This window comes from Mesoplodon mirus (assembly GCF_964341445.2).
Source record: "Mesoplodon mirus genome assembly, chromosome: 3".
In the NCBI taxonomy this organism is placed as follows: domain Eukaryota; kingdom Metazoa; phylum Chordata; class Mammalia; order Artiodactyla; family Ziphiidae; genus Mesoplodon; species Mesoplodon mirus.
The window spans coordinates 79,332,234-79,359,211 of NC_138978.1; the positions used below are offsets into that span (position 1 = coordinate 79,332,234).

The following is a 26,978-nucleotide window of genomic DNA, read 5'->3' on the forward strand; positions in this document are numbered from 1 at the left end:
TAAACAGTACACAATACAACTACTGCAACCAAATCTAGAGAAAAGTAATAAAGTATTATGCAGAAATTCACTGAAGTTCCCCTAAATAAACAAAATTATAATCCATCATACTCCATCATAATCAGTATCTAAGGGAGTTAAATTCTTAAATGAATATTACCTCCAAGAGGTAGAGATGAAGTTCTCACTGAGGCCCTCTAGTGGCAAAATCTAAACAAGACACTAAATTTACAAGCTTGAGGAAAAATCAGCATACACTAGGCCTTTGTTTTCAGAAAAGTTGATTGACAACCTGATATTTAAAAATATAAATTGTGGAATAATTTTATTCATCCTTCAGAAAAATTTTCATTTTGAAAAACTTCAATGGCAAGTTTCCTTGAATGTCAATTCTCCTTTATAAAAACTGAGTTTTCAAGTAACTTTTAGAGAATTGAATAATGATTAAAAGTAAACTTCTACAAATGACAGCAACTTCTAGCTAAAAAAACAATGGAAAGGACATAATTGTATTTATTTTCTCTTTTTAAAAAATAATATTTCTTAACAACTTCAGATTGGTAGTTTCCTCTAGTTTTTAAATACTTGCAGATTAAAAGCTTCCCTATTCCAGAATGTTAAAATCCTTCTGGATCAGGACATTCTTTTATCTTGAAAACATTCTTTTATGTTATAACTTAGATCCATTTGGAAACAGTATCAGTGATACCAACATTTTATATAACAGAAAACCAAAAGTAGGAGATATAAAATAAGAAAGACATTCTTATGACTTTGGCTTTCTTTGCATGATAGTAAACAAATGATTTAGATAGGCACTAACTTGTATGATTTATTTTTAATATGATTACTGATATTGTGTATGTAATTTTTCATTAAACAGGTGTCTTCTTCCATAATGAGGAAAGTCAAACAACTACAATTTTTTCTAAAAATAGATAGAAACAAGTGATAAATAAAGTAAAAGTCTAAAGGCAACGCCATCTCATAAATATTAATTCATAAGTCTCTATCCTATCTTCAGTCCAAAGTATGTATATTTTGAAGATCTGATTAAAAAAAAACAAAAAATAGCCAACTGTTTCCTACCAAACTAATCCCTGCTGACATTAAAATATTTTTATTATAATAGTACAAAAAAGGTATAACACGAGCAAGCAAAAGCCTCATGCTCACCATTTCATGTTCCCTGCATCACTGCCTTAAAGAACCACATTAGAGTTTCTGGTGATTCCAGGAAAAAAAAAAAGTAAGGTTTTAAGACAATGTGCTAAAGGTAAAACAGGCTGTCTTTGCTTTAGTTTAGAGCAACGTTGGTAAGCATTATTACTAAGAGAGGATTAAAGAGTCACAGAGCTGCAAGGAACTTTACATATGATATAGACTGACTTTCATTTTAAACATGAGAAACTGGATACCATGGTGTTTAAATGTCCAAGGTCACAGCAGGTCAGTGTCAGGGCTGGAACTAAAATCTACATGTTATTCAGACCAGCAATTCCCCTCTCCCACCCTAATAAACATGTTATCAATATAAATTGAATCAAAGAGTAAGGAAGACATTAAAAAGGTTTACCTTATATAAGCATGATATTTGACTCTGGTTTTCTCAAGTAATTAATTACAAAGTGTAAGAGAATAATATAAATTATTTATTACTGAGTATTGACCTTAGAAAATGTGTCATACCACTTCTTTTTGCTGTTATCAAAAGTTAGAAAACCCTCACATTAGAAAAAAATGAAGGTATAAGAAGGGTCAATCACTGCAGATATTGAAAGTTCCTTTTACGTGGTTTAGAATCATCCTCGAGAAATAGAAGCTTTTTGTTAGCTTGACCTATACTCGTGCCCCTTCTGAGATTCAACACCACGGCACAAGTCTGGGTGGATGGCTGACTGAGTGAAAACTAGTTAAGGCAAAACGCACCACCAACATGTCATTAGATAAATAGATGCCAACAATTGTTCTTTGGATTAAATAATTCCTGGGAAATGTATATGAAATGCTGTCAATGTTAGAAGTCATAAAGAATGGTGTATGTAAAGTTACGTAACTTAATGCTGCTTCCTTTGATGCAAAAATAAACAATCCAAAGATGAGACGGTGGAGTTAGAGGGAACATGATGAATTGCTTGGGAAAACAACACTCTTTCATGTTATATTAATAAATTATGATTTTGTATCTAAGTTTTTGTATCTACAATCACCTTCACAGAGTTGTAATCAATATTAAAACCCTAAAACAATCTTAAAACATTAAAGCCCAGAACACTATGGCACAGTGGCTAAGTGCATGGGCTCTGACATATGTGATTTCCTAGGTTTGCCCAGGTGGCTACTAACTAACTATGGGACCTTGGGCAAGTTATTTAACTCTCTGTGTCTCAGTTTCCATAATTGGTAAAATAGGAATAATAATAGTCCCAACTTCATATGATTGTTTTAAGGATTAAATTAGATGTATAGACCTTAGAAGAGCACCTGGCACTTTGTAAGCACTCAGTAAATGTTAGCTATAATAATTATTATGATTTTTAATATGCAGATAAATACCTTTAACTCATGTTTTAACCATTTTTCATTTAAATGTTTTTAATTATTCAGTAACTTTAGTTTTATAGCTTCTTGGGCTTCAAGTTAACTACAATACACGGTATCTTTTTATTTCAATTAATTGATGGTCAAAGGTTAAAAAAAGACAAGGGACTAGAATATTTGGGCCCATAAGAGAGTGTGACATGCTATTTTTTCTTCCGAATGTTTCCTTAATGAAACATATCTGGATAAATTAAAATATTATTTAAGGTGCCTTATATTTTCTGACTTCAAATCTACTGCTTAGTTTAAATACTGTCTATAATAGATCAACCAAGATCTTTAAGGCTCACAGAAATTTGGCTTTGGCCTGGGATGGGGTGGGGTGAGGAGGGTGAGATTCAATAATCTATGGAATGTTAGCTAAAAACTTCAAGGATTAGCTATATTCTAAAAGTGGAGAGATAAACACCACACTGGTAGTCTTACATCCTACTTCTTACAGTCCACAAACAACAACAGGTTTCCAGACTCATGCCATAGTGTGTACTCTATGAATCAGAAAGAGCAAACCAAAAGTTCAAACCTACTGAAGGTCCTGGCTTTCCTCTCATCCCTGGTGGTCCAGGAAAACCCCTAGCGCCCTAAAAGAAAAGAACAGTACAGTGAAGACAAAAACTATTATATGACAGAAGGCAGATATGCCTCTATTTACAAATTAATAAAAAAATTCATGGAATTATTCCAAAATAATTGAGAAAACTGCTTTAAACAAGACTTGTAAAACCATATTGATACCATATCCTAAAAAATATATAATCAGTGATTAAAATATCAGTACTCCTTTCTTTTTAAAGAATTTATACATTTTCACTGGCTTTTGTTGTATTTATATAAAATTAACAGTAAAAACATTACCTTGTCTCCAGGATACCCTGGTTCTCCTGGCTCTCCCACAATGCCTTGTTCACCCTGGAGAGCACAATTTCACGTGAAGACACTTAAGCAATGCAAATGTGGCAATGTTATAAGAAGGCAAATACTAGTTATACAAGAGTTTATTTCTCTATTTTTCCTACTTCTGAGAAAAATTATATAATTGATAGTACAGATTAGATCCCATATTTTTTAAAACAAGTATTTTATAAGTTGTGTGGATTCAAAAGAAAAGTAAATGTGATAAGAAATCATCTCTATGACAATGTAAATATTTAAATCACCTTATCACCTTTGATTCCAGGTAGGCCCTTATTCCCCAAAAGACCCTAAAAAAGAAAGTGATACTTTGTGACATCATAGAAAAATCAAAGTGAAATATCCATTATAAAAATAGAAACATACCATTGGGCCAGGGATTCCAGAAGGTCCAACTGGTCCCATAGGGCCAACACTGCCCTGAAAAGCAATAAGAAAAGAAAGGCATCCTTGAGCACCCAACTAGAATTAAAAAGAGAACATGGTAAACTTAATTAACCCAGATGGTGGTCCATCTCACTAGGCTCCCACACATGCCTTATTCTTCAACAACTTCTTTTCCTTTTCACATTTATAAATCATACCAATCATTCAAATTTTAATGAGGTCTATCCTGTTTCCTGAAGCCTACTCATACGGATCTTGTCCACGAGCCTCCTTCCCTTCCTTGAGCTCCTATAATACTTACTACCCACACCATTCATTTTGAAGTATTTCTCCAGAGAGATAATATCTTGATGATAGGGGAAAAACTTTAGTGCCATGTTCCCAGGAAGTATTCAATAAACACTTCATTTGATTGTCTTAGATTTTTCTTTCACCCATTTATTAAGCAAACATTTATTGGGAAGTTACTATGTGCCAGGCATTCCAATGATTTTATTTCATGACTTACAACTTGCAGACAATAAAATTTACTATAATTTTAGGGAACTGAGTAGTAAACAAAAGGCTCTGCTCTTCTGGGTTTCTCTCATTCATTCATCATTTAATATTTATTGAGCATAATATGTAACAAACATTGTAGTGTTGTATAGTAGTGTTGAGGAAACAAACATGAAAGGGACATAGACACCAATGTCAACGTTTTCAATTTAATGCTCCAAAGCAAGATTACTCAAAAACATTAACTACCACTATCATCTCCTGCAAGCAACAGACCTAGAAAAACTTCTTTAATATGTCATCTTAGAATGTAAAGGACAACTTATAAGGGTTTTCGAAAGTAAAATTTTAAAAAATAGTGGAAATCTCTTGATTGTTTGGAGCCCACTAAATTTTTGTGTTATTGATGCCTTCATTTTCCTTCTTTCTCTTGCAACCTCTCTGTGCCTGGCTAACATATCATCCTTCATCTGCAAATACCGAGTTGCTTTAAACCTCCATTTCATGCTTTCCAAGTGTTAAGGAACTTTTAAAGGTGTATTTGCAGCAACGATGAAAATGTTGCCCTTTTTAGTTGTAATCCAAATTTCTTAGGATAGCATCCCAAGCCCTTACTACTAGTTTTCCATCAACCCTTTCAGTCTCATGTCCTTCCATTCGTCCCTACTCTCCTTTGACTTCTTCCTCCTCCAAACCCAACATTCTAGACACAATGGTCTGTGTTCTAGCCTCTGAACATGCTCTCTCTTACCACGTGCTCCAACCCTTTGAAGATACAGTTACCACTACTGGAACGTCCTTCTTCTTACAGTACTGAGTATACTGCCCTGTTTTTGGTTTTTTGTTTTCTTTTTTCTGTTTTCCTAATCTGTGCATTACATGAGAGCAGAAGCATGTTTTATTCATTTTTTAAAATATCTCTGACCCAAAATAATAACTGGCACAAAATAGTTTTTAAATAAATTATGGAATGAACACTGGAGGAAGTGATCAACTTCAAAAATAAATTTAAAACTGATTTCCAGAGGTCTACGTCCTGACATAATGGCACATTTCTAATAGTCCACATTTATATAACTACAAATTTCAGAACGGAAAATATGACATCTTTACTTTGGGGTGAGTCTTAAAGTCTGTGAAATATAACTACTATATATTTCCAACATGTGTAAGCCTGAAATACATGAGACTGCGAGAGGCAGAGTAATACTTTCCAACTTAATGAACAGATATGCAGTATTAATACATCATTGACAAATTCTATCAATAGGAAATAATTATTCTTATAATTACAATGGCTAGTTTATTCAAAGTTCATAGCTTTAAAACTTATGATAGTTTAAAAAATACAGGGCTCTTGCCTCCGGAGACTGGTGGAGTTGGGTGGGAAGCTTTAAAGCAGTTTCGTGCTGGGCCTCACCCCAGATTTTCTGATTTGATTCCTCCCCAGTGAGGCCCAGCATCGGTTCAAGATTCCCACATGATTCCACTGCAGGCTGAGAATCAAAGTCTAAGCACAATGACCTTGAAGTCCTTTCACAGAGGACAAGAGAGAAGTTTGGAAAAGGACGAAATATTCTGAAGCCCTGGTCTATAGTGTGTATGTGTATGTTTCTTTGTATGGTTTTGTCTATTTAGGTTTGCTTTTACCATTTGTCCTAGGGTTCTGACTGTTCATTTTTTGTTGTTGCTGTTGTTTTCTTCTTATGAGTGTGTGTATATGTTCATTTGTGTGACTTTGTCTGTTTAGTTTTACTTTTACCATTTGGTTTGCGGTTCTATTGTTTGTGCATTTTTCTTTTTTTTCCCCTTCTTTTTTCTTCTTTTTCATCTGACCCATGTCGGTGGCAGGGTCTTGGTGCTCCAGCCAGGTGTCAGGTATGAGCCTCCAAGGTGGGAGACCGAGTCCAGGACACTGGACCACCAGAGACCTCCTAGCCCCAAGTAATATCACTCGGTGAGAGCTCTCTCAGAGATCTCGGTGTAAACACTAAGACCTAGCTCCAACCAACGGCCAGCAAGCTCCAGTGCTGGATGCGCCACACCAAACAACCAGCAAGACCAGAACACAACCCCACCTACTAGCAGAGAGGCCACCTAAAGTCATACTAAGTCCACAGATACCCCAAAATTCACCACTGGATGCGGCCCTGTCCACCAGAAGAACAAGATCCAGACCCACCCACCAGAAAACAGGGACCAGTCCCCTCTGCCAGGAAGCCTACACAAACCACTGAACCAACCTCACAACTAGGGGGCAGATACCAAAAACAACAGGAACTAGAACCTGCAGCCTGTGAAAAGGAGATGCCCAATACAGTAAGTTAAACAAAATGAGAAGAAAGAGACATATGCAGCAGATGAAGGAGCAAGGTAAAAACCCACCAGACCTAACAAATGAAGAGGAAATAGGCAGTCTACCAGAAAAAGAATTCAGAATAATGAAAATAAAGATGATCCAAAATCTTGGAAGTAGAATGGAGAAAATACAAAAAGCATTTAACAAGGACCTAGAAGAATTAAAGAGCAAACAAACAATGTTGAACAACAAAATAAATGAAATTAAAAATTCTCCAGAAGGAATCAATAGCAGAATAACTGAGGCAGAAGACCAGATAAGTGACCTGGAAGATAAAATTGTGACATAACTACCACAGAGCAGAGTAAAGAAAAAAGAATGAAAAGAATTGAGGACAGTCTCAGAGACCTCTGGGACAACATTATATGCACCAACATTCGAATTATAGGGGTCACAGAAGAAGAAGAAGAGAAAAAGAAAGGGTCTGAGAAAATATTTGAGGAGAGTATACTTGCAAACCTCCTTAACAGGGGAAAGGAAATAGTCGATCAACTCCAGGAAGTGCAGAGAGTCCCATACAGGAGAAATCCAAGGAGAAACATGCCAACACACATATTAATCAAACTATCAAAAATTAAATACAAAGAAAAGATATTAAAAGCAACAAGGGACAAGCAAAAAATATATATATAGAAGGGACTTCCCATAAGGTTAACAGCCGAACTTTCAGCAGAGACTCCGCAAGCCAGCAGGGAGTGGCAGGACATATTTAAAGTGACAAAAGGGAAAAACCTACAACCAAGATTACTCTACCCAGCAAGGATCTCATTCAGATTCCACGGAGAAATTAAAACCTTTACAAACAAGCAAAAGTTAAGAGCACCACCAAACCAGTTTTACAACAAATGCTAAAGGAACTTCTCTAGGTGGTAAACACAAGAGAAGGAAAAGACAAACAAAAACAAACCCAAAACAATTAAGGAAATGGTAATAGGAACATACATATCGATAATTACCTTAAATGTAAATGGTTTAATTGCTCCAACCAAAACATACTGACTGGCTGAATGGATACAAAAACAAGACATGTATATATACTGTCTACAAGAGACTGACTTGAGAACTAGGGACACATACAGACTGAAAGTGAGGGGATGGAAAAAGATATTCCATGCAAATGGAAGTCAAAAGAAACTGGAGTAGCAATACTCATATCAGACAAAATAGACTTTAAAATAAAGACTGTTATAAAGAACAAAGAAGGATATGACATAGTTATCAAGGAATCAGTCCAAGAAGAAGATATATCAATTATGAATATTTATGCACCCAACATAGGAGCACCTCAATACATAAGGCAAATGCTAACAGCCATAAAAGGGGAAATCGACAGTAACACTGTAATAGAAAGGGACTTTAACACCCCAGTTCCAGAAATGGACAGATCATCCAAAATGAAAATAAATAAGGAAAAACAAGCTTTAAATTATACATTAGACCAGATGGACTTAACTGATATTTGTAGGACATTCCACCAAAAACAACAGAATACACTTTCTTCTCAAGTGCTCAAGGAACATTCTCCAGGATAGATCATATCTTGGGTCACAAAATAAGCCTTGGTACATATAAGAAAATTGAAATTGTATCAAGTATCTTTTCCTACAACAACACAATTACAGGAAAAAAAACTGTAAATAATACAAACCCATCAAAGCTAAACAATACAATACTAAATAGCCAAGAGATCACTGAAGAAATAAAAGAGGATATCAAAAAATACGTAGAAACAAATGACAATGGAAACATGATGACCCAAAACCTATGGGATGCAGCAAAAGCAGTTCTAAGAGAGAAGTTTAGAGCTATACAATCCTACCTCAGGAAACAAGAAACATCTCAAATAAACAACCTCACCTTACACCTAAAGCAATTAGAGAAAGAAGAACAAAGAAAACCCAAAGTCAATAGAAGGAAAGAAATCATAAAGATCAGAAATAAATGAGAAAGAAATGAAGGAAACAATAGCAAAGTGAATAAAACTAAAAGCTGGATATTTGGGAAGATAAACAAAACTGATAAACCACTACTCAGAAAAGGGAGAACACTCAAATCAATAGAATTAGAAATGAAAAAGAAGAAGTAAGAACTGATTCTGCAGAAATACAAAGGATCATGAAAGATTACTACAATCAACTCTATGCCAATAAAATGGACAACCTGGAAGAAATGCACAAATTCTTAGAAAAGCACACCCTTCCAAGACTGAACCAGGAAGAAATAGAAAATATAAACAGACTAATCTCAAGCACTGTAATTGAGACTATGACTAAAAATCTTCCAACAAACAAAAGCCCAGGACAAGATAGATTCACAGGGGAATTCTATCAAACATTCAGAGAAGAGCTATCACCTATCCTTCTCAAAGTATTCTAAAATACAGCAGAGGAAGGAACACTCCCAAACTATTTCTACGAGGCCACCAGCACCCTGATACCAAAATCAGATAAAGATGTCACAAAAAAAGAAAACTACAGGCTAATTCCACTGATGAACACAGATGCAAAAATCCTCAACAAAATACTAGCAAACATAATCCAACAGCACATTAAAAGGATCATACACCATGATCAAGTGGGGTTTATCCCAGGAATGCAAGGATTCTTCAGTATATGCTAATCAATCAATGTGATACACCATATTAACAAATTGAAGGAGAAAAACCATATGATCATCTCAATAGATGCAGAAAAAACTTTTGACAAAATTCAACACCCATTTATGATAAAAATTCTCCAGAAAGTAGGCACAGAGGGAAGCTAGCTCAACATAATAAAGGCCATATATGACAAACCCATGGCCAACATCATTCTCAATGGTGAAAAACTGAAACCATTTCCTCTAAAATCAGGAACAAGACAAGGTTGCCCACTCTCACCACTATTATTCAATATAGTTTCAGAAGTTTTAGCCACAGTGATCAGAGAAGAAAATGAAATAAAAAGAATCCAAAATGGAAAAGAAGAAGTAAAACTGTCACTTTTTTGCAGATGACATGATACTTTGTATAGAAAATCCTAAACATGCTACCAGAAGACTACTAGAGCTAATCAATGAATTTGGTAAAGTAGCAGGATACAAAATTAATGCACAGAAATCCCTTGCATCCCTATACAGTAATGATAAAAAATCTGAAAAAGAAAATAAGGAAACACTCCCATTTACCATTGCAAGAAAAAGAATAAAATACCTAGGAATAAACGAACATAAGGAGACAGAAGACCTGTATGCAGAACACTATAAAACGCTGATGAAAGAAATTAAAGATGAGACAAACAGATTGAGAGATATACCATGTTCTTGGATTGGAAGAATCAATACTGTAAAAATGACTATACTATCTAAAGCAATCTACAGATTCAATGCAATCCCTATCAAACTACCAATGGCATTTCACAGAACTAGAACAAAAAATTTCACAATTTGTATGGAAACACAAAAGACCCTGAAGAGCCAAAGTAACCTTGAGAAAGAAAAATGGATCTGGAGGAATCAGGCTCCCAGATTTCAGACTATACTACAAAGTTACAGTAATCAAGACAGTATGGTATTGGCACAAAAACAGAAAGATAGATCAATGGAACAGGATAGAAAGCCCAGAAATAAACCCACGCACATACTGTCACCTTATCTTTGATAAAGGAAGCAAGAATATACAATGGAGAAAAGACAGCCTCTTCAATAAGTGGTGATGGGAAAACTGCACAGCTACATGCAAAAGAATGAAATTAGAACACTTCCTATCACCATACACAAAAATAAACTCAAAATGGATTAAAGACCTAAATTTAAGGCCAGACACTATAAAACTCTTAGAGGAAAACATAGGCAGAGCACTCTATGACATAAATCACAACAAGATCCTTTCTGACCCACCTGCTAGAGATATGGAAATAAAAATACAAAGAAACAAATGGTACCTAATGAAACTTAAGAGCTTTTTCCAGCAAAGGAAACCATAAACAAGATGAAAAGACAACCCTCAGAATGGGAAAAATATTTGCAAATGAAGCAACTGACAAAGGATTAATCTCTAAAATATACAAGCAGCTCATACAGACCAATATCGAAAAACAAACAACCCAATCCAAATATGGGAGTAAGATCTAAATAGACATTTCTCCAAAGAAGACATAGAGATGGCCAGCAAACACATGAAGGATGCTCAACATCACTAATCATTAGAGAAATGCAAATCAAAACCACAATGAGGTATCACCTCACACCGGTCAGAATGGCCATTATCAAAAAATCTACAAACAGTAAATGCTGGAGAGGGTGTGGAGAAAAGGGAACCCTCTTGCACTGTTGGTGGGAATGTAAATTGATACAGCCTCTATGGAGAACAGTATGGAGGTTCCTTAAAAAACTAAAACTAGAACTAACATATGACCCAGCAATCCCACTACTGGGCCTATACCCTGAAAAAAACATAATTCAAAAGGACACATGCACCCCAATGTTCATTGCAGCACTATTTACAATAGCCAGGACATGGAAACAACCTAAATGTCCAACGACAGATGAATGGATAAAGATGTGGTATGTGAACACAATGGAATATTACTCAGCCATAAAAAGGAACTAAATTAGGTCATCTGTAGAGATGTGGATGGACCTAGAATCTGTCATACAGAGTGAAGTAAGTCAGAAAGAGAAAAACAAATACAGTATGCTAACACATATATATGGAATCTAAAAAAAAAATCATTCTGACGGACCTCAGGGCAGGACATAAATAAAGATGCAGATGTAGAGAATGGACTTGAGAACACAGGGAGGGGGAAGGGTAAGCTGCGACAAAGTGAGAGAGTAGCACTGACATATATACACTACCAAATGTAAAACAGATAGCTAGTGGGAAGCAGCCGCATAGCACAGGGAGATCAGCTCGGTGCTTTGTTACCACCTAGAGGGGTTGCATAGGGAGGGTGGGAGGGAGGCACAAGAGGGAGGGGATATACGTGGATATATGTATACATATAGCTGATTCATTTTGTTATACAGCAGAAACTAACACAACATTGTAAACCAATTTTACCCCAATAAAGATGTTAAAAAAATACAATAAATGTCTCTGTGTGGAAATTATACAGCAAAAATTCATGTAAGGAATGGAAAGGAATATCTTAAAAACAAACAAACAAATATTTCTTTATTGTCCTGTTATTTTTTCTATACACAATATCCTAAATTTTTGTTTCAGTAAATATATTACTGTGCATAGTCTGGCATGTACAGATGAATGTACTTTGTATGCACAATATGCTATTTTACTTTTTAGTGACTCTGAAAAATCACAAAATAGTAAGTTTCAGAAGGTATCAAAAAACATATTCAGGGCGGAGTCAAGATGGTGGTGTGGGAAGTCAGAGAGATCGTGTCTCCCCACAAGTAGGCCACCTGCCAGATGCTGGTGGTGGACCCTGACGTCCAAGGAGATTGGTGGAACCCCCAAGCGAACCAGTAGGATGTGGCGGGACTGAGGGGGCAGTAGAAGTGGAGGCCGGAAAGGACCAGTGCCCCTACGGTTGGCTGAGAGGGGGGAGGGGTTCCCATGCTGGAGGGACCCTTGGGGGCTCAGATCACGGGGGAGCATGCACAGTGTATCCCCTTCCCAATCGACTGGGGAAGTCTGCCCAGCTCTCAAAGGCCAGGTCTTATGCCTTCAGAGGCCCCCTGTGGGCCTCATTGCTCCTGGGGGCATAGGAGGGAGGCCAGGGAGAACAGGAGGTCAAGGCCACGTGGGTCCTCGGGGTATAGGAGGGAGAGCAGGAGAGACAAGCAGGAGGCACCCTCCAGGACCAGAAGAGCAGGAGAGGAGCGGAGGGCGACCACCCTGCCCACTGGAACCCAGGAAGCCAGCTGGGATAGCAAGTGGGGTCCCCCACCCTCTGACACCAGAGGCAGGAGGCACATCTGGGCCCCTTCTGTTCTGTAGAGCCTAAGCCCCACCCCCACCCCCCACAGGGCCTTTTCAAACCCTGTGGATCCTAAGCATAGGCCCCGCTCTCCAACATCGATAGCCAAGGTCTTTTCCACCTTTTTCTTTTTTTCCTTGTTTTTCCTTTTTTTTTTTTTTTTTTTTTTTTTTACTACTCTGGTTCTGTTTTACCTTCCGGTTGTTGTTTTAAGTATATTTTTATTTTTATATTCTTTCTAACATATCTGTTAGTATCCTCCTCTAATTTTATTTTTCACTTTGTTATTATTTCCCCCCTTTGTTTTTTCTGCCCTTTGCAGCTTGCGGGACCTTGGTTCATGAGCTGGGGTTTGGGCCGAAGCTCCTGGGATGGGAGCTCCAAGTGTGAACCACTGGACTAACAGAGAACCTCAGACCCCAGGGAATATTCATTGGAGTGAGGTCTGCCAGAGGTCCTCATCTCAGCACCAATACCCAGTTTTACCCAACAGCTCAAAAACACCAGTGTTGGAAGACTCAGAGCAAACAACCAGTAAGACAGGAAAACAATACAACTCACCAAAAAAAAAAAAAAAAAAAAAAATGAGACGGCAAAAAAATATGTCACAGATGAAGGAACAAAGACCAAATAAATGAAGAGGAAATAGCAATCTAACTGAAAAGGAATTTAGAGTAATGATAGTAAAGATGATCCAGACTCTCAGAAATAGAATGGAGGCATGGACCAAGAAAATACAAGAAATGTTTAGCAAAGACCAGAAGACCTAAAAGAACAAACTGAGATGAATAACAATAAGTGAAATGAAAAATACACCAGAAGGAATCAATAACAGTATAACTGAGGCAGAAGAAGGAATAACTGAGCTAGAAGATGAAATGGTGGAAATAACTGCCTAGGAGCAGAACAAAAGAAAAAAGAATGAAAAGAATTGAAGACAATCTCAGAGACCTCTGGAACAACACTAAATGCATAAACATTCGAATTATAGGGGTCACAGAAGAAGAAGAGAAAAAGAAAGGGTCTGAGAAAATATTTGAAGAGAGTATAGTCGAAAACTTCCTTAACATGGGAAAGGAAACAGTCAGCCAAGTCCAGGAAGTGCAGAGAGTCCCATACAGGATAAACCCTAGGAGAAACACACCAAGACACATATTAATCAAACTACCAAAAATTAAATTCAAAGAAAAAATATTAAAAGCAGAAAGGGGAAAACAAAAAATAATATACAAAGGAAACCCCATAAGGTTATCAGCTGATTTTTCAGCAGAAACTCTGCAGGCCAGAAGGGAGTGGCAGGATATACTTGAAATGATGAAAGAGAAAAACCTACAACCAAGATTACACTACCCAGCAAGGATCTCATTCAGATTTGACAGAGAAATCAAAAGCTTTTCAAACAAGCAAAAGCTAAGAGAATTCAGCACCATCAAACCAGCTTTACAATAAATGCTAAAGAAACTTCTCTAGGAGGAAACACAACAGAAGAAAAAGACCCATAAAAACAAACCCAAAACAATTAAGAAAATGGTAATAGGAACATACATATTGATAATAACCTTGAATGTAAATGGATTAAATGCTCCAACCAAAAGACACAGACATGCTGAACAGATACAAAAACAAGGCCCATATATATGCTGTCTACGAGAGACCCACTTCAGATCTAGGGACACATACAGAATGAAAGTGAGGGGATGGAAAAAGATATTCCATGCAAATGGAAATCAAAAGAAAGCTGGAATAGCGATAATCCTATCAGATAAAACAGACTTTAAAATAAAGACTGTTACAAGAGATGAGGGATACTACATAATGATCAAAGCATCAATCCAAGAAGATGTAACAATTATAAATGTTTATGCACCCAGCATAGGAGCACCTCAATACATAAGGCATATGTTAACAACCATGAAAGGAGAAATTGACAGTAACACAATAATGGTAGGGGACTTTAACAACACCCCACTTTCACCAATGGACAGATCATCCAAACAGAAGGTAAATAAGGAAACACAAGCTTTAAATGACACAATAGACCAGATAGATTTAATTGATATTTATAGAACATTCCACCCAAAAGTGGCAGAATACACTTTCTTCTCAAGTGCACAAGGAACATTCTCCAGGATAGGCCACACCCTGGTCACAAATCAAGCCTCTGAAAATTTAAGAAAAGTGAAATCATATCAAGCATTTTTTCTGACCACAATGCTATGAGACTGGAAATCAATTACAGGAAAAAAAAAAAGCTGTAAAACACACAAATACATGGAGGCTAAACAGTGTGCTACTAAATAACCAAGAGATCACTGAAGAAAACAAAGAAGAAATAAAAAAATACATAGAAACAAATGATAACTAAAACACAATGACCCAAAACCTATGGGACACAGCAAAAGCAGCTCTAAGAGGGAAGTTTATAGCAATTCAATCTCACCAAGAAACAAGAAAAATCTCAAATAAACAATCTAACCCTACACTTAAAACAACTAGAGAATGAACAAGGAAAACCCAAAGTCAGTAGAAGGAAAGAAATCATAAACTTCAGAGCAGAAATAAATGCAATAGAAATGAAGAAAACAATAGCAACAATCAATAAAACTAAAAGCTGGTTCTTTGAGAAGATAAACAAAATTGATAACATCTAGCCAGACTCATCAAGAAAAATAGAGAGGATGGAAATCAATAAAATTATAAATGAAAAAGGAGAAATCATAAGTGACACCACAGAAATACAAAGGATGATAAGAGACTACTACAAACAACTATATGCCAATAAAATGGACAACCACGAAGAAATGGACAAATACTTGGAAAGGTACAATTTTCCAAGACAGAACCACGGAGAATTAGAAAATACAAACAGACCTATCACAAGTAATGAAATTAAAACTGTAATTAAAAATCTTCCAAAAAACAAAGGTCCAGGACCAGATGGCTTCACAGGCAAATTCTATCAAACATTTAGAGAAGAGCTAACACCAATCCTTCTCAGCCTTTTCCAAAAAAATTGCAGAGGGAGAAACACTCCCAAGTTCATTCTATGAAGCCACCATGACCAATATTTGGTATTTTCTGATACCAAAACCAGAAAAAGGTATCACAAAAAAGGAAAATTATAGACCAATATGACTGATGAACATAGATGCAAAAATCCTCAACAAAATACTAGCAAATCGAATACTACAACATATTAAAAGGATCATATACCATGATCAAGTGGGATTTATCCCAGGGATGCAAGGATTCTTCAGTATACGCAAATCAAACAATGTGATACACCATATTAAGAAATTGAAGGATAAAAACAATATGATTATCTCAATAGATGCATAAAAAGCTTCTGACAAAATTCAACACCCATTTATGATAAAAACTCTCCAGAAAATGCACATAGAGGGAACCTACCTCAACATAATAAAGGCCATATATGACAAACCCACAGCAAGCATCATACTCAATGGTGAAAAACTGAAACTATTTCCACTAAGGTTAAGGAACAAGACAAGGATGTCCACTCTCACCACTCTTATTCAACATAGTTTTGGAAGCCATAGCCATGGCAATCAGAGAAGAAAAAGAAATAAAAGGAATACAAATTGGAAAAGAAGAAGCAAAACTGTCACTGTTTGCAAATGACATGATACTATACAGAGAAAATCCTAAAGATGCCACCAGAAAACTACTAGAACTAATCAACGAATTTGGTAAGGTTGCAGGACATAAAATTAATGCACAGAAATCTCTGGCATTCTTATACACGAACAACAAAAAAATCAGAAAGAGAAATTAAGGAAACAATCCCATTTACCATCACAACAAAAAGAATAAAATACCTAGGAATAAACCTACCTAAGGAGGTGAAAGACTTGTACTCAGAAAACTATAAAACACTGATGAAAGAAATCAAAGATGACATAAACAGGTGGAGAAATATACCACATTCTTAGACTGGAAGAATCAATATTGTGAAAATGACTATTCCACCCAAAGCAATCTACAGATTCAATGCAATCCCTATCAAACTACCAGTGGCATTCTTCACAGAACTAGAATAAAAAATTTTACAATTCTTATGAAAACACAAAAGATCCCAAATAGCCAAAACAATCTTGAGAAAGAAAAACAGAGCTGGAAGAATCAGGCTACCCAACTGCAAACTATACTAAAAAGCTACAGTAATCAAGACAGTATGGTACTGGCACAAAATCAGAAATATAGATCAATGTTACAGGACAGAAAGCCCAGAGATAAATCCACGCACATATGGTCACCTTATTTTTGATAAAGGAGGGAAGAATATACAATAGAGAAAAGACAGCCACTTCAATTAGTGGTGCTGGACAGTGGAATTAGTGGAAAACTGGACATGTAAAAGAATGAAATTAGAACACTCCCTAAGACCATACACAAAAATAAACTCCAAATGGATTAAAGACCTAAATGTAAGACCAGACACTATAAAACTCTTAGAGGAAAACATAGGAAAACACTCTTTGACATAAACCACACAGCAAGATCTTTTTTGACCCACCTCCTAGACTAATGGAAATAAAAACAAAAATAAACAAATGGGACCTAATGAAACTTAAAAGCTTTTGCACAGCAAAGGAAACCATAAACAAGATGAAAAAGACAACCCTCAGAATGGGAGAAAATATTTTCAAATGAAACAACGGACAAAGGATTAATCTGCAAAATATACAAACAGCTCATGGAGCTCAATATCAAAAAAACAAACAATCCAAGTAAAAAAAGGGCAGAAGACCTACGTAGACATTTCACCAAAGAAGACATACAGATGGCTGAGAGGCACATGAAAAGATGCTCAGCATCCCTAATTATTAGAAAAATGCAAATAAAAACTACAATGAAGTATCACCTCATACAGGTCAGAATGGCCATTATTAAAAAATCTAGAAACAGTAAATGCTAGAGAGGATGTGGTGAAAAGGGAACCCTCCTGCACTGTTGGTGGGAATGTAAATTGATACAACCACTATGGAGAACAGTATGGAGGTTCCTTAAAAAACAAAAAATAGAAATACCATATGACCCAGCAATCCCACTACTGGGCATATACCCTGAGAAAACCATAATTCAAAAAGAGTCATGGGGTTTCCCTGGTGGCGCAGTGGTTGAGAGTCCACCTGCCGATGCAGGGGACACGGGTTCGTGCCCTGGTCCAGGAGGATCCCACATGCCATGGAGCAGCTGGGTCTGTGAGCCATGGCTGCTGGGCCTGTGTGTCCGGAGCCTATGCTCCGCAGCGGGAGAGGCCACAGCAGTGAGAGACCCGCGTACCGCAAAAAAAAAAAAAAAAAAAAAAAAAAAAAAGGAGTCATGTACCAAAATGTTCATTGCAGCTCTATTTATAATAGCCAGGACATGGAAGCAACTTAAGTGTCCATCAACAGATGAATGGATAAAGAAGATGTGGCACATATATACAATGGAATATTACTCAGCCATAAAAAGGAACAAAACTGAGTTATTTGTAGTGAGGTGGATGGACCTAGAGTCTCTCATACAGAGTGAAGTAAGTCAGAAAGAGAAAAACAAATACCGTATGCTAACACATATATGTGGAATCTAAAAAGAAAAAAAGAAAATGGTCACAAGAGCCTAGGGGCAAGACGGGAATAAAGATGCAGACCTACTAGAGAATGGACTTGATGATATGGGGAGGGGGAAGGGTAAGCTGGGACAAGGTGAGAGAGTGGCATGGACATATATACACTACCAAACATAAAATAGATAGCTAGTGGGAAGCAGCTGCATAGCATAGGGAGATCAGCTCGGTGCTTTGTGGACACCTAGAGTGGTAGGATAGGGAGGGTAGGAGGGAGGGAGATGCAAGAAGGAAGAGATATGGGGACATATGTATATGTATAACTGATGCACTTTGTTATAAAGCAGAAACTGACACAGCATTGTAAAGCAATTATACTCTAATAAAGATGTTAAAAAATAAAAACAAAAAACCCAAGAAAACAGAAAATAGAACTATCATATGATCCAGCAATCCCACTACTGGGCATATACCCTGAGAAAACCATAAGTCAAAAAGAGACATGTACCACAATGTTCATTGCAGCACTATTTACAATAGCCAGGACATGGAATCAACCTAAATGTCTATCAACAGATGAATGGATAAAGATGTGGTACATATATACAATGGAATATCATTCAGCCATAAAAAGAAACAAAATTGAGTTACTTGTAGTGAGGTAGATGGACCTAGAGTCTGTCATACAGAGTGAAGTAAGTCAGAAAGAGAAAAACAAATACCGTATGCTAATGCATATATATGGAATCTAAAAATTAAAAAATGGTACTCATGAAAATAGTGGCAGGGCAGGAATAAAGATGTAGAGATAGAGAATGGACTTGAGGACATGGAGCGGGAGGGAGAAGCTGGGGCTAAGTGAGTGTAGCATCAACATATACACACTCCCAAAAGTGAAATAGTTAGCTAGTGGGAAGCAGCAGCATTGCACAGGGAGATCAGCTCGGTGCTTTGTGACCACCTAGAGGGGTGGGATAGGGAGGGTGGGAGGGAGACTCAAGAGGGAGGGGATATGAGGATATAAGTATGCATATGGCTGATTCACTTTGTTGTGCAACAGAACTAACACAGTACTGTGAAGCAATTATACTCCAGGAAAGATCTATTAAATAAAAAATTATTCATTATAAAAGACTTAGAAAAATGAAGAATTAGAAAGTAAAATGGTATGGGTATAGAAACTTCCAAGCAACATAAGACATTATGTGTGGCATGTCACAAGTTGCTTGGAAAATCCTACTCCTAAAAAACTATAGCCCTCTGAAAGTGATCCATCATCAGTTAATAGCTGTTTTCAGTTCCACAAAGATAAACTGAAAGTCATTCAGCACTACCTACCTACCACACTTCTCTTCCATAAGAAGATGGAATAGACAGAAGGAATAATTTCATGCATAAGAGTTTAGCTGAGGGTGTCAGGGATATAGCAACAGAGGCAAAAAAACCTCCCACACAGTGACAACTAACAGAGAACTTTTGAGTCAAAGTCAGTCAGAGAAACAGAGAGACCCAAGGAGAGGTTCTTTGTGCAAAACAGCAGTCACTGGCCAATCACAGTTCATGAGTGAACACATAGTGGAAAAGACTGAATTCCATATTGGGCTTTTCAACCATTCCCATCCACTCACAGGCAATAATCACTGTCACTAATTAAGAAACCAAATGACAATAAGAATCAACCCCATGGAAAAAAACAATTTAAAGAAAGCAGTATCATCTCGTCAGAAACTATACCTGCTGGAAGGGAACACCTGAGAGATAAAGCAGGGGCTGTAGTTCTGGGCAAACAGATAAACTGTTTACTAGGAAACACAAAAGTTCACATAATCTTTCTCAATTGTCTACAAAACCTCACCTCCTTCCATTCTGCTCCCATCACCCCATACTTCCTAGGCTGCCATCCTGTTACTCCTCGTTTCATTTCCCAAACATTCCAGTTTCCCCCTCTTCTGTGCATTTGTATACAGCATTCTTCTGCCTAAGAGCCCTTTTCCCTTTTCCAGTCCACCACCACTCATATATAATCTTCAGAACAGCTTAAAAGACATCTCCTTTGTGAAGCCTATTCTGACTCTCTGCTATAACACAAATTGCTCCATTCTCAGTGGCTTTAATTTAGTCCATTATAGCAGTAATCATATTGTATGATATTGCCATTAGATTATAAAGCTGCCAAAAACAGGAATCTTAATTTGTTTGTAATTTTAGGTCTAGCATCTAATTCAGCATTTGATACACAGTAGGTGCTCACATTATTTTGATTAAAATTTTTAATAAATGTAGAATAGAGGAAGTAATAATATCTGCTCTACCTACTTTACAAATGAGATACATATGTGAAAGTACTTTGAAAAGTATAAAGTACCATCTATATCACTGCAGAAGAGATGATGACTACAAAAATGACTGTTAGTGTCATTAGCCATTTTCATTTCTGTAGAATCTCTGCGCACCTACCAAAGAGTGAGTGGAGAAAGGGAAAGGACAGAAAGCCCATTTTTACTGAGGATTATTATGTGTCAGGCACCGTTTTAAGTCCTGTCACTGAAAGATGAGTAAGAGTTAAATATTAGGCAGAAAAGTAAAGGTAAAGTATTTCAGGTAGACAAACAAGTGCAAAGGCCATGTAGTAGGGAGGCTGCATGACATCTGAGAACAAACAGCTTTGCTAGTGCACAGAGTATGTTCTCAAGATGCAGATAAGAACCACCATGTTAAGAATTTTGGTCTTGATCTTAAGCATAATAACAGAACTTTAGAGCTAACCGATTTAATGCTAATAGGTTAAATCAAGAATGCACAGAGAGTATCTTTGGAGTCCAATTCCCTTCCCCTACTTCCTGTCTCTCCCCACTGATAGGACCAGTGACCACCACTTACAGGTTTAGCCCTATTCTAAGTTCACAGAAAAAAAAAGTTTGTTCTTTGGGTTCCACCTTCACATAGAGCTTCTCATGATGTCTAAAGAAATCTCTTAAGAGAGATAGTATATATTTTAAGGTATTGTAAGTTTTAAGGAGGTGGTATAGCACAATAGAGAGAATTTTGGACTCTGGATGTACGTCATCTGGCTTCAAATCCGGGCTCAACGTTTATAAGCTAAGTGGTCTTAGGTTGTTCTGAGAATTAAATGACCTAACCCATATGACTAGCACATAGAAAATACTATATGAAAGTGAGCTGTTATTGCTGATTTTATTATAATTACTACACTAATATTATTATGAAAGAGAAAACTTTAAATGTCCTAGACTTACTCAGGTTCCTTAACTCTTAATTCTATACTGTTGCCATCTCAAATGGGCAAGTTAAAACGTGTTATGCTGATTTTTTACCATTGTTCCAATAACTGAACTCCTGACTTATTCCTTTGGCCAAGCTGCCACCTTCTGACTTGGGGCAGTTAAGGTGGGGAAACAACATTAACTTTGGAGTCAGAAGACCTGTGTTCAAGTTCAAGCTAAAAATACCATAGCTATAATTTATGGCACAAAACTCTAGAGTCTTAATTACCTACTTCACATAATAGAGCAAGCTCTAAATCGATTTTTAAAAATTAATTAATTTATTTATTATTTATTTTTGGCTGCATTGGGTCTTTGTTGCTGTGCGTGGGCTTTCCCTAGTTGCGGTGAGCGGGGGCTACTCTTCATTGTGGTGAGCGGGGGCTACTCTTCGTTGCGGTGCGTGGGCTTCTCATTATGGTGGCTTCTCTTGTTGTGGAGCACAGGCTCTAGGTGCGTGGGCTTCTGTAGTTGTGGCATGCGGGATCAGTAGTTGTGGCTTGTGGGCTCTAGAGCGCAGGCTCAGTAGTTGTGGCGCATGGGCTTAGTTGCTCCGTGGCATGTGGAATCTTCCTGGACCAGGGCTCAAACCCGTGTCCCCTGCATTGGCAGGCGGGTTCTTAACCACTGCACCACCAGGGAAGCCCTAAATTGATTTTTAAAGAAAACCCTACCTCTGCCAATGGTCATGCCCTATTTTAGATGAATAGAAATAGTTTAAAGATTCTATTTTCATTAGGCTCCTTACATGTCATAAAAGTATGTCAATCTTATCTTTAGCTAGCTCAATGTTAAAGCATATGGCTCTTAATTTATCTAAAATATCTGTAATTTATTTCCTGTCATGAACCAGAAGCTTGGATGAGAGAAATATATTTATGAAGATGTATCAAAAGTAACAGTCTGTTCACTCCAATGAATAATCAAAGATTTATCAGAGAGCTACATATCTGGACTACATTGTTTTGGCCTCCATAGAATTGCATTTAAACTGTACTTTGCTGACATCAGAAACTTCAGTGAAACTCAAGAGTTGAATTCACTGTATAAAAACTGATTAAGTGAACAAATAATATAGTCACTTTTTTAAGTACAATAAATAAGTTAGGTATTAAAATGTTTAATGGCACTGGTGAAGTCCAGCTCCGACCTTTTGTCCAGGATGGTTTTCCTAACCATTTATTCAATTTTATTTCATAAAGCCTACTGTTATCATGTGCTTTTGTTTAGACCTATCTGCCGCTCTAGACCAGATGGTATGAAAGACTGTCTCAAAGGAAAGAAGTGGTTATTCCATGTCTTACACTTCTGGAGAAACTGAGTCTTGATTAAGTATCTTTAAGACAAATACACATACACATCAACCTGTAGGCATTTGTTACTTCAGTGTATCTTAAAGTATAATTAAATTTTAAATTCATACTACTGGTCTAATTTGCAAATCTGGTGGAGAAATACATGTGAGCAAGGTTGATATTCAACAATGACACTAAAACTTTTCATTTTTGTAAAGTTTTAAAAACACATCTAACAAATATAAATACACACAAAAATATTTGATAAGAAGGATGATATCTGATACTCACTCTAAGCCCAGGAAATCCCAGAGGACCGATGCTACCTACAAGTCCCTAAGTAAGAGAAATGTGCAAAATTGGTTAAATATGATTCCAAACTACTAAGGGTATTTTCTAAAGATGAAGACAAAAATTTATAGGAAAAAATGTATCAAAATTTACCTTCTTTTAGCTAACTTCTGCAACTTCCCTACTCTTATGCATCCTCCTAAGAATTGCAAACCTCTGGTGGCAGCTTATATTCTTTAATATAAGAAAGCATGGCTTCATGCTTTTAGATACTAGGACTACCACCTAGCCTAGGATATAGATTTCTCTGTCTCTCCTATGTATCTATTAAAGGAAGTAAAGCCCATTAATAATCAGCATTATAAACATAATTAGCCTATATGTAGTATGAAAAGTGGTCAGCATGTCAGGTGAGAAGAACATTTTCAGATGATTTAAAACACTATTAGCTCTTTTGAAGTACATTATTTAAATTCTCTAAATTTCTCATTTATGAAACTGAAACAGTAATATTTTTCATTTTGTAAAGAATTAAAACTGTAATATATATATTATTACAGTTAATAATAAAACTCTAATATATATATATATATGAGCATTTGAAAATTTTCTTAAAGCACTATACAAATATAAGAAATTACCAACCTTGTTCAATTATTTGTATGAGATTTAAAATTATCTATATTAATTTTTCCAGTTGATTCATGATGGGTCTTTGTGACAGTCTTAAATTCATCATTACGGTCTTTGTGATAATGCCTAATCTATTCCATGTCAGAGTTACATCATTTACAGGGTACAAAGTATAAAAATACACCCTCCCTTTATTTTTGCATTTCAAATTCTGTTTTGAAACAAAGGTACAGTATAAAATATAGAGAATAATAAACCAATAAACTGAAAATATCCAATTTATTCTTGCATTCTAAAGAAGACTCCAAATGCTCTTCCAGAAGTATTATATTTTAAATATAAGCAGCAGACTTCAAAGATAAAATTTTTAAATACTGTTAGGAGTCCAACCCTAACAAACTTCATGTATATTTAACTGACAAAACATTAAATAAGATGGCTTCACACTAGGTATGCAAGGACATAAATGGTATTAAAGAAAAAATGTAAATAATGCTTAACTTTATTATGCCTGAAATGGGAAGCTCCCCAGAATCATGGGCAAGAATAAGATGGTAAACTTTCTACTTAAGACATGATTCAACTTTTTAACAATTTGTTTGGAAATCAGTTCTACTCTTATTTTATTTTCCAAGCCTTATAACAAATAAAACGTTTGCTAGATTCACTGAATAAGCTAATACAGTTATAATTTAGAAAAAAATAAAAAAGGAAATTATTTTCAAACACTTTATTTTAAGCATAAATGCTAATAATTTATATAGTCTAAATAAACGAACTATTCCTAATTTATGATCCAAGGATTTAGTAGTTGATTCTAATTCACCTTAAAAATCTTATGAAAAGAATGTGTACATAACATATACTGGGGGATAGCCATTTTTTGAGGGCAAAAAGTAAAGACATTTCTGCCTAGTGTCAAAAAACAGCATTCCATCATCATCCTTTGATAATATAATTAAACTAATTTGAGAATTTTAACTCCCTAATCTGAACATAGATATCTAAACAATCCCCCCAAAAGACTTCTCTATAAAATACTGAAAAGTAAGGTAGATCAATGACAGATTTGAGTCCAAAAGAGCCATCACCAAATGCACAATTTTTACATGAGGCTTGTTAGTACCTTGATGTACATGAAAGGCTTTTTTCCCCATGCTCCTCCCCACAAATATACAAGTCAGTATCGTGATTGCATACTTCTAATATTTTAAATAATCAGTCATGTTTAACATGGTCAAAATAATTAATTTTAATGATTATCTCTCAAGACAGAATTTATAACACTTTTGTCTTATTTCCCATGCTGTAAAACCACAAAGTGGAATGTGCTCAGTGGTATCAAAACTCTCTGGCCAAGAGTGCTTGTCAGGAATGTGGTAATGAGAATGGCAAGTTCAGTTTCTATGAAGTCTTGAGTGATGTTAGACTGCAAGGGGTGGACCATCACAATTTACTCACAGGACTGCCATCAGGACCTGCAGGGCCTCTGTCTCCCAAGTCACCTGGAAAACCCTGGCCCCCCCAAAAAAGAAAGAAATGCTATTAAAGCCAAAATAGATAAAAAATTCATTTTTACTGTGTTTTCTGATAAGGAACTTAGTAATAGGAAATATTTATTTCCTAACATATAAATTATAGTGCAACAAAAATGTGTATTTGTTTTACATAACACTTAATTGATTTTAAGTACACTATTTCTATAGTTTATAAAATTATTTTACATGCCACTCAATATATACAGAAAGCTAAGCTGGAGAAAATAGAAATTTGTTATCCATTACGTAAAGAATCACTGAATGAGAGGAAACAGAACCAAGATTTCCAGCTGACCAATCCATTAGTTTTGTGCACTATTTTATGCTGTTCCTATACACACACCACAGAGAATGAAATGACTATTAATATTTAGCATGTGCTTAGCATACTTACCTTGGCTAAAGGCTTTATAACATCATTATATATACACTACTTCATTTCATCTTCACAGTAGGTCAAATCAATGAGTACTAATATCCTCACTTCATAGTTGAGGAAGTTAAAGCACAGAGAGGTTAAGTCACTCGCACCCACTAGTGTTGGGTGGGACTGAGCTTTGAATGCAGGAAGTCTGATTGCAGAGTCAGTGCTCGTTCTACTATGCTATATTAAATACTTTAACTCATCATTCCAAGATACAATACAACATGTAAAAACATCATTTAAGAAAAGGGAAAATGCACATAAATATTGCAAATACAAAATGCAGTGCGATTGAAATATAAGCTTTCCAAAGGTCTATTGAGAATTCTACAGTAAAACTGTGAAGGACAGTAAATTAACACACTTCCTCATTATAAATTCTATTGTAAAATAACTCAATTACTCAGTTACTCTTGCTTTATATACTCAAAGTTTTTTCTCGAGAGATTTACCATTGAGTTTATCAACTTCAAAGCTCCCTTTTTAAAAGGCTACTTTACAAAATTCTTTATAATACTTATTATGAACACTTTGACAACACTCAGTTTTAAAAACTTATAAGGCTAACAAAATAAAGTACATTATTAGATTCTTATAATCTTTTACTTAGGCAAGCCAGTATTAAATATTATGTGTTCAACAGATTGCCAAAAATCACTCGTTCACTAGTATAAACACGAATGGGCTAAGTTGAAAAGATGGTTTAACAATGGAAAAAAAGATATGATGTTTCTAAGACATAGTTAACTCGTACTAGGAGTGGTTTCTCTTATTTTGTAATCAGAGGAAAATGCAAAAACCATCTGTATAGTCAAACATATTGCAGCCATACCCCCTTCAAAGTCAGTTGAAATTCAGGCAGGCATTTTGCTCTCATTGTCCTTGGAAGTCAAATCCTGTTGACCATAAGCTCACAAATCTGCAATACATCATTCCATTCAGTATGAATTATTATGGGTATTTGAAAGTATTTGTGATACACAAGTAATGGAAAAAGTAGAAGAAAAATACTGTAATAAATCTGAAACATAAGAGATGATTGATGTTTTAGATGGATCATAAGTAGGTTTTCCAGAAACCCCAGTGAAATAATAAAGAATGGGGGACATACTGCATGATTCCATTAATGTGAAATGTTCAAAATAGGCAAATCTATGGAGATAGAAAGTAGATTAGTGGTTGTCGAGGCCTGGTGATGTGGTGAAGAATCGGAGAGTGACTGCTTACAATAATGGGTTTCTTTCTGAGGTGATGAAAATG

At 36.0% G+C, this 26,978-nt stretch overlaps 1 protein-coding gene across 3 annotated transcripts in view; it reads right to left on the reverse strand.

Moving 5' to 3' along the window:
* Positions 1–26,978, reverse strand: part of COL24A1 (collagen type XXIV alpha 1 chain) — a 389,096-nt gene that overhangs the window by 261,463 nt on the left and 100,655 nt on the right. For all 3 annotated transcript variants that reach the window (XM_082612777.1, XM_082612779.1, XM_082612778.1), the window contains exons 13-18: positions 25,218–25,271; positions 23,124–23,168; positions 3,880–3,933; positions 3,759–3,803; positions 3,457–3,510; positions 3,129–3,182 (exon numbers count right to left, since the gene is read on the reverse strand). In XM_082612777.1, coding sequence (XP_082468903.1) covers positions 3,129–3,182; positions 3,457–3,510; positions 3,759–3,803; positions 3,880–3,933; positions 23,124–23,168; positions 25,218–25,271 — 306 coding nt within the window. The remainder of the gene's footprint in view (positions 1–3,128; positions 3,183–3,456; positions 3,511–3,758; positions 3,804–3,879; positions 3,934–23,123; positions 23,169–25,217; positions 25,272–26,978) is intronic.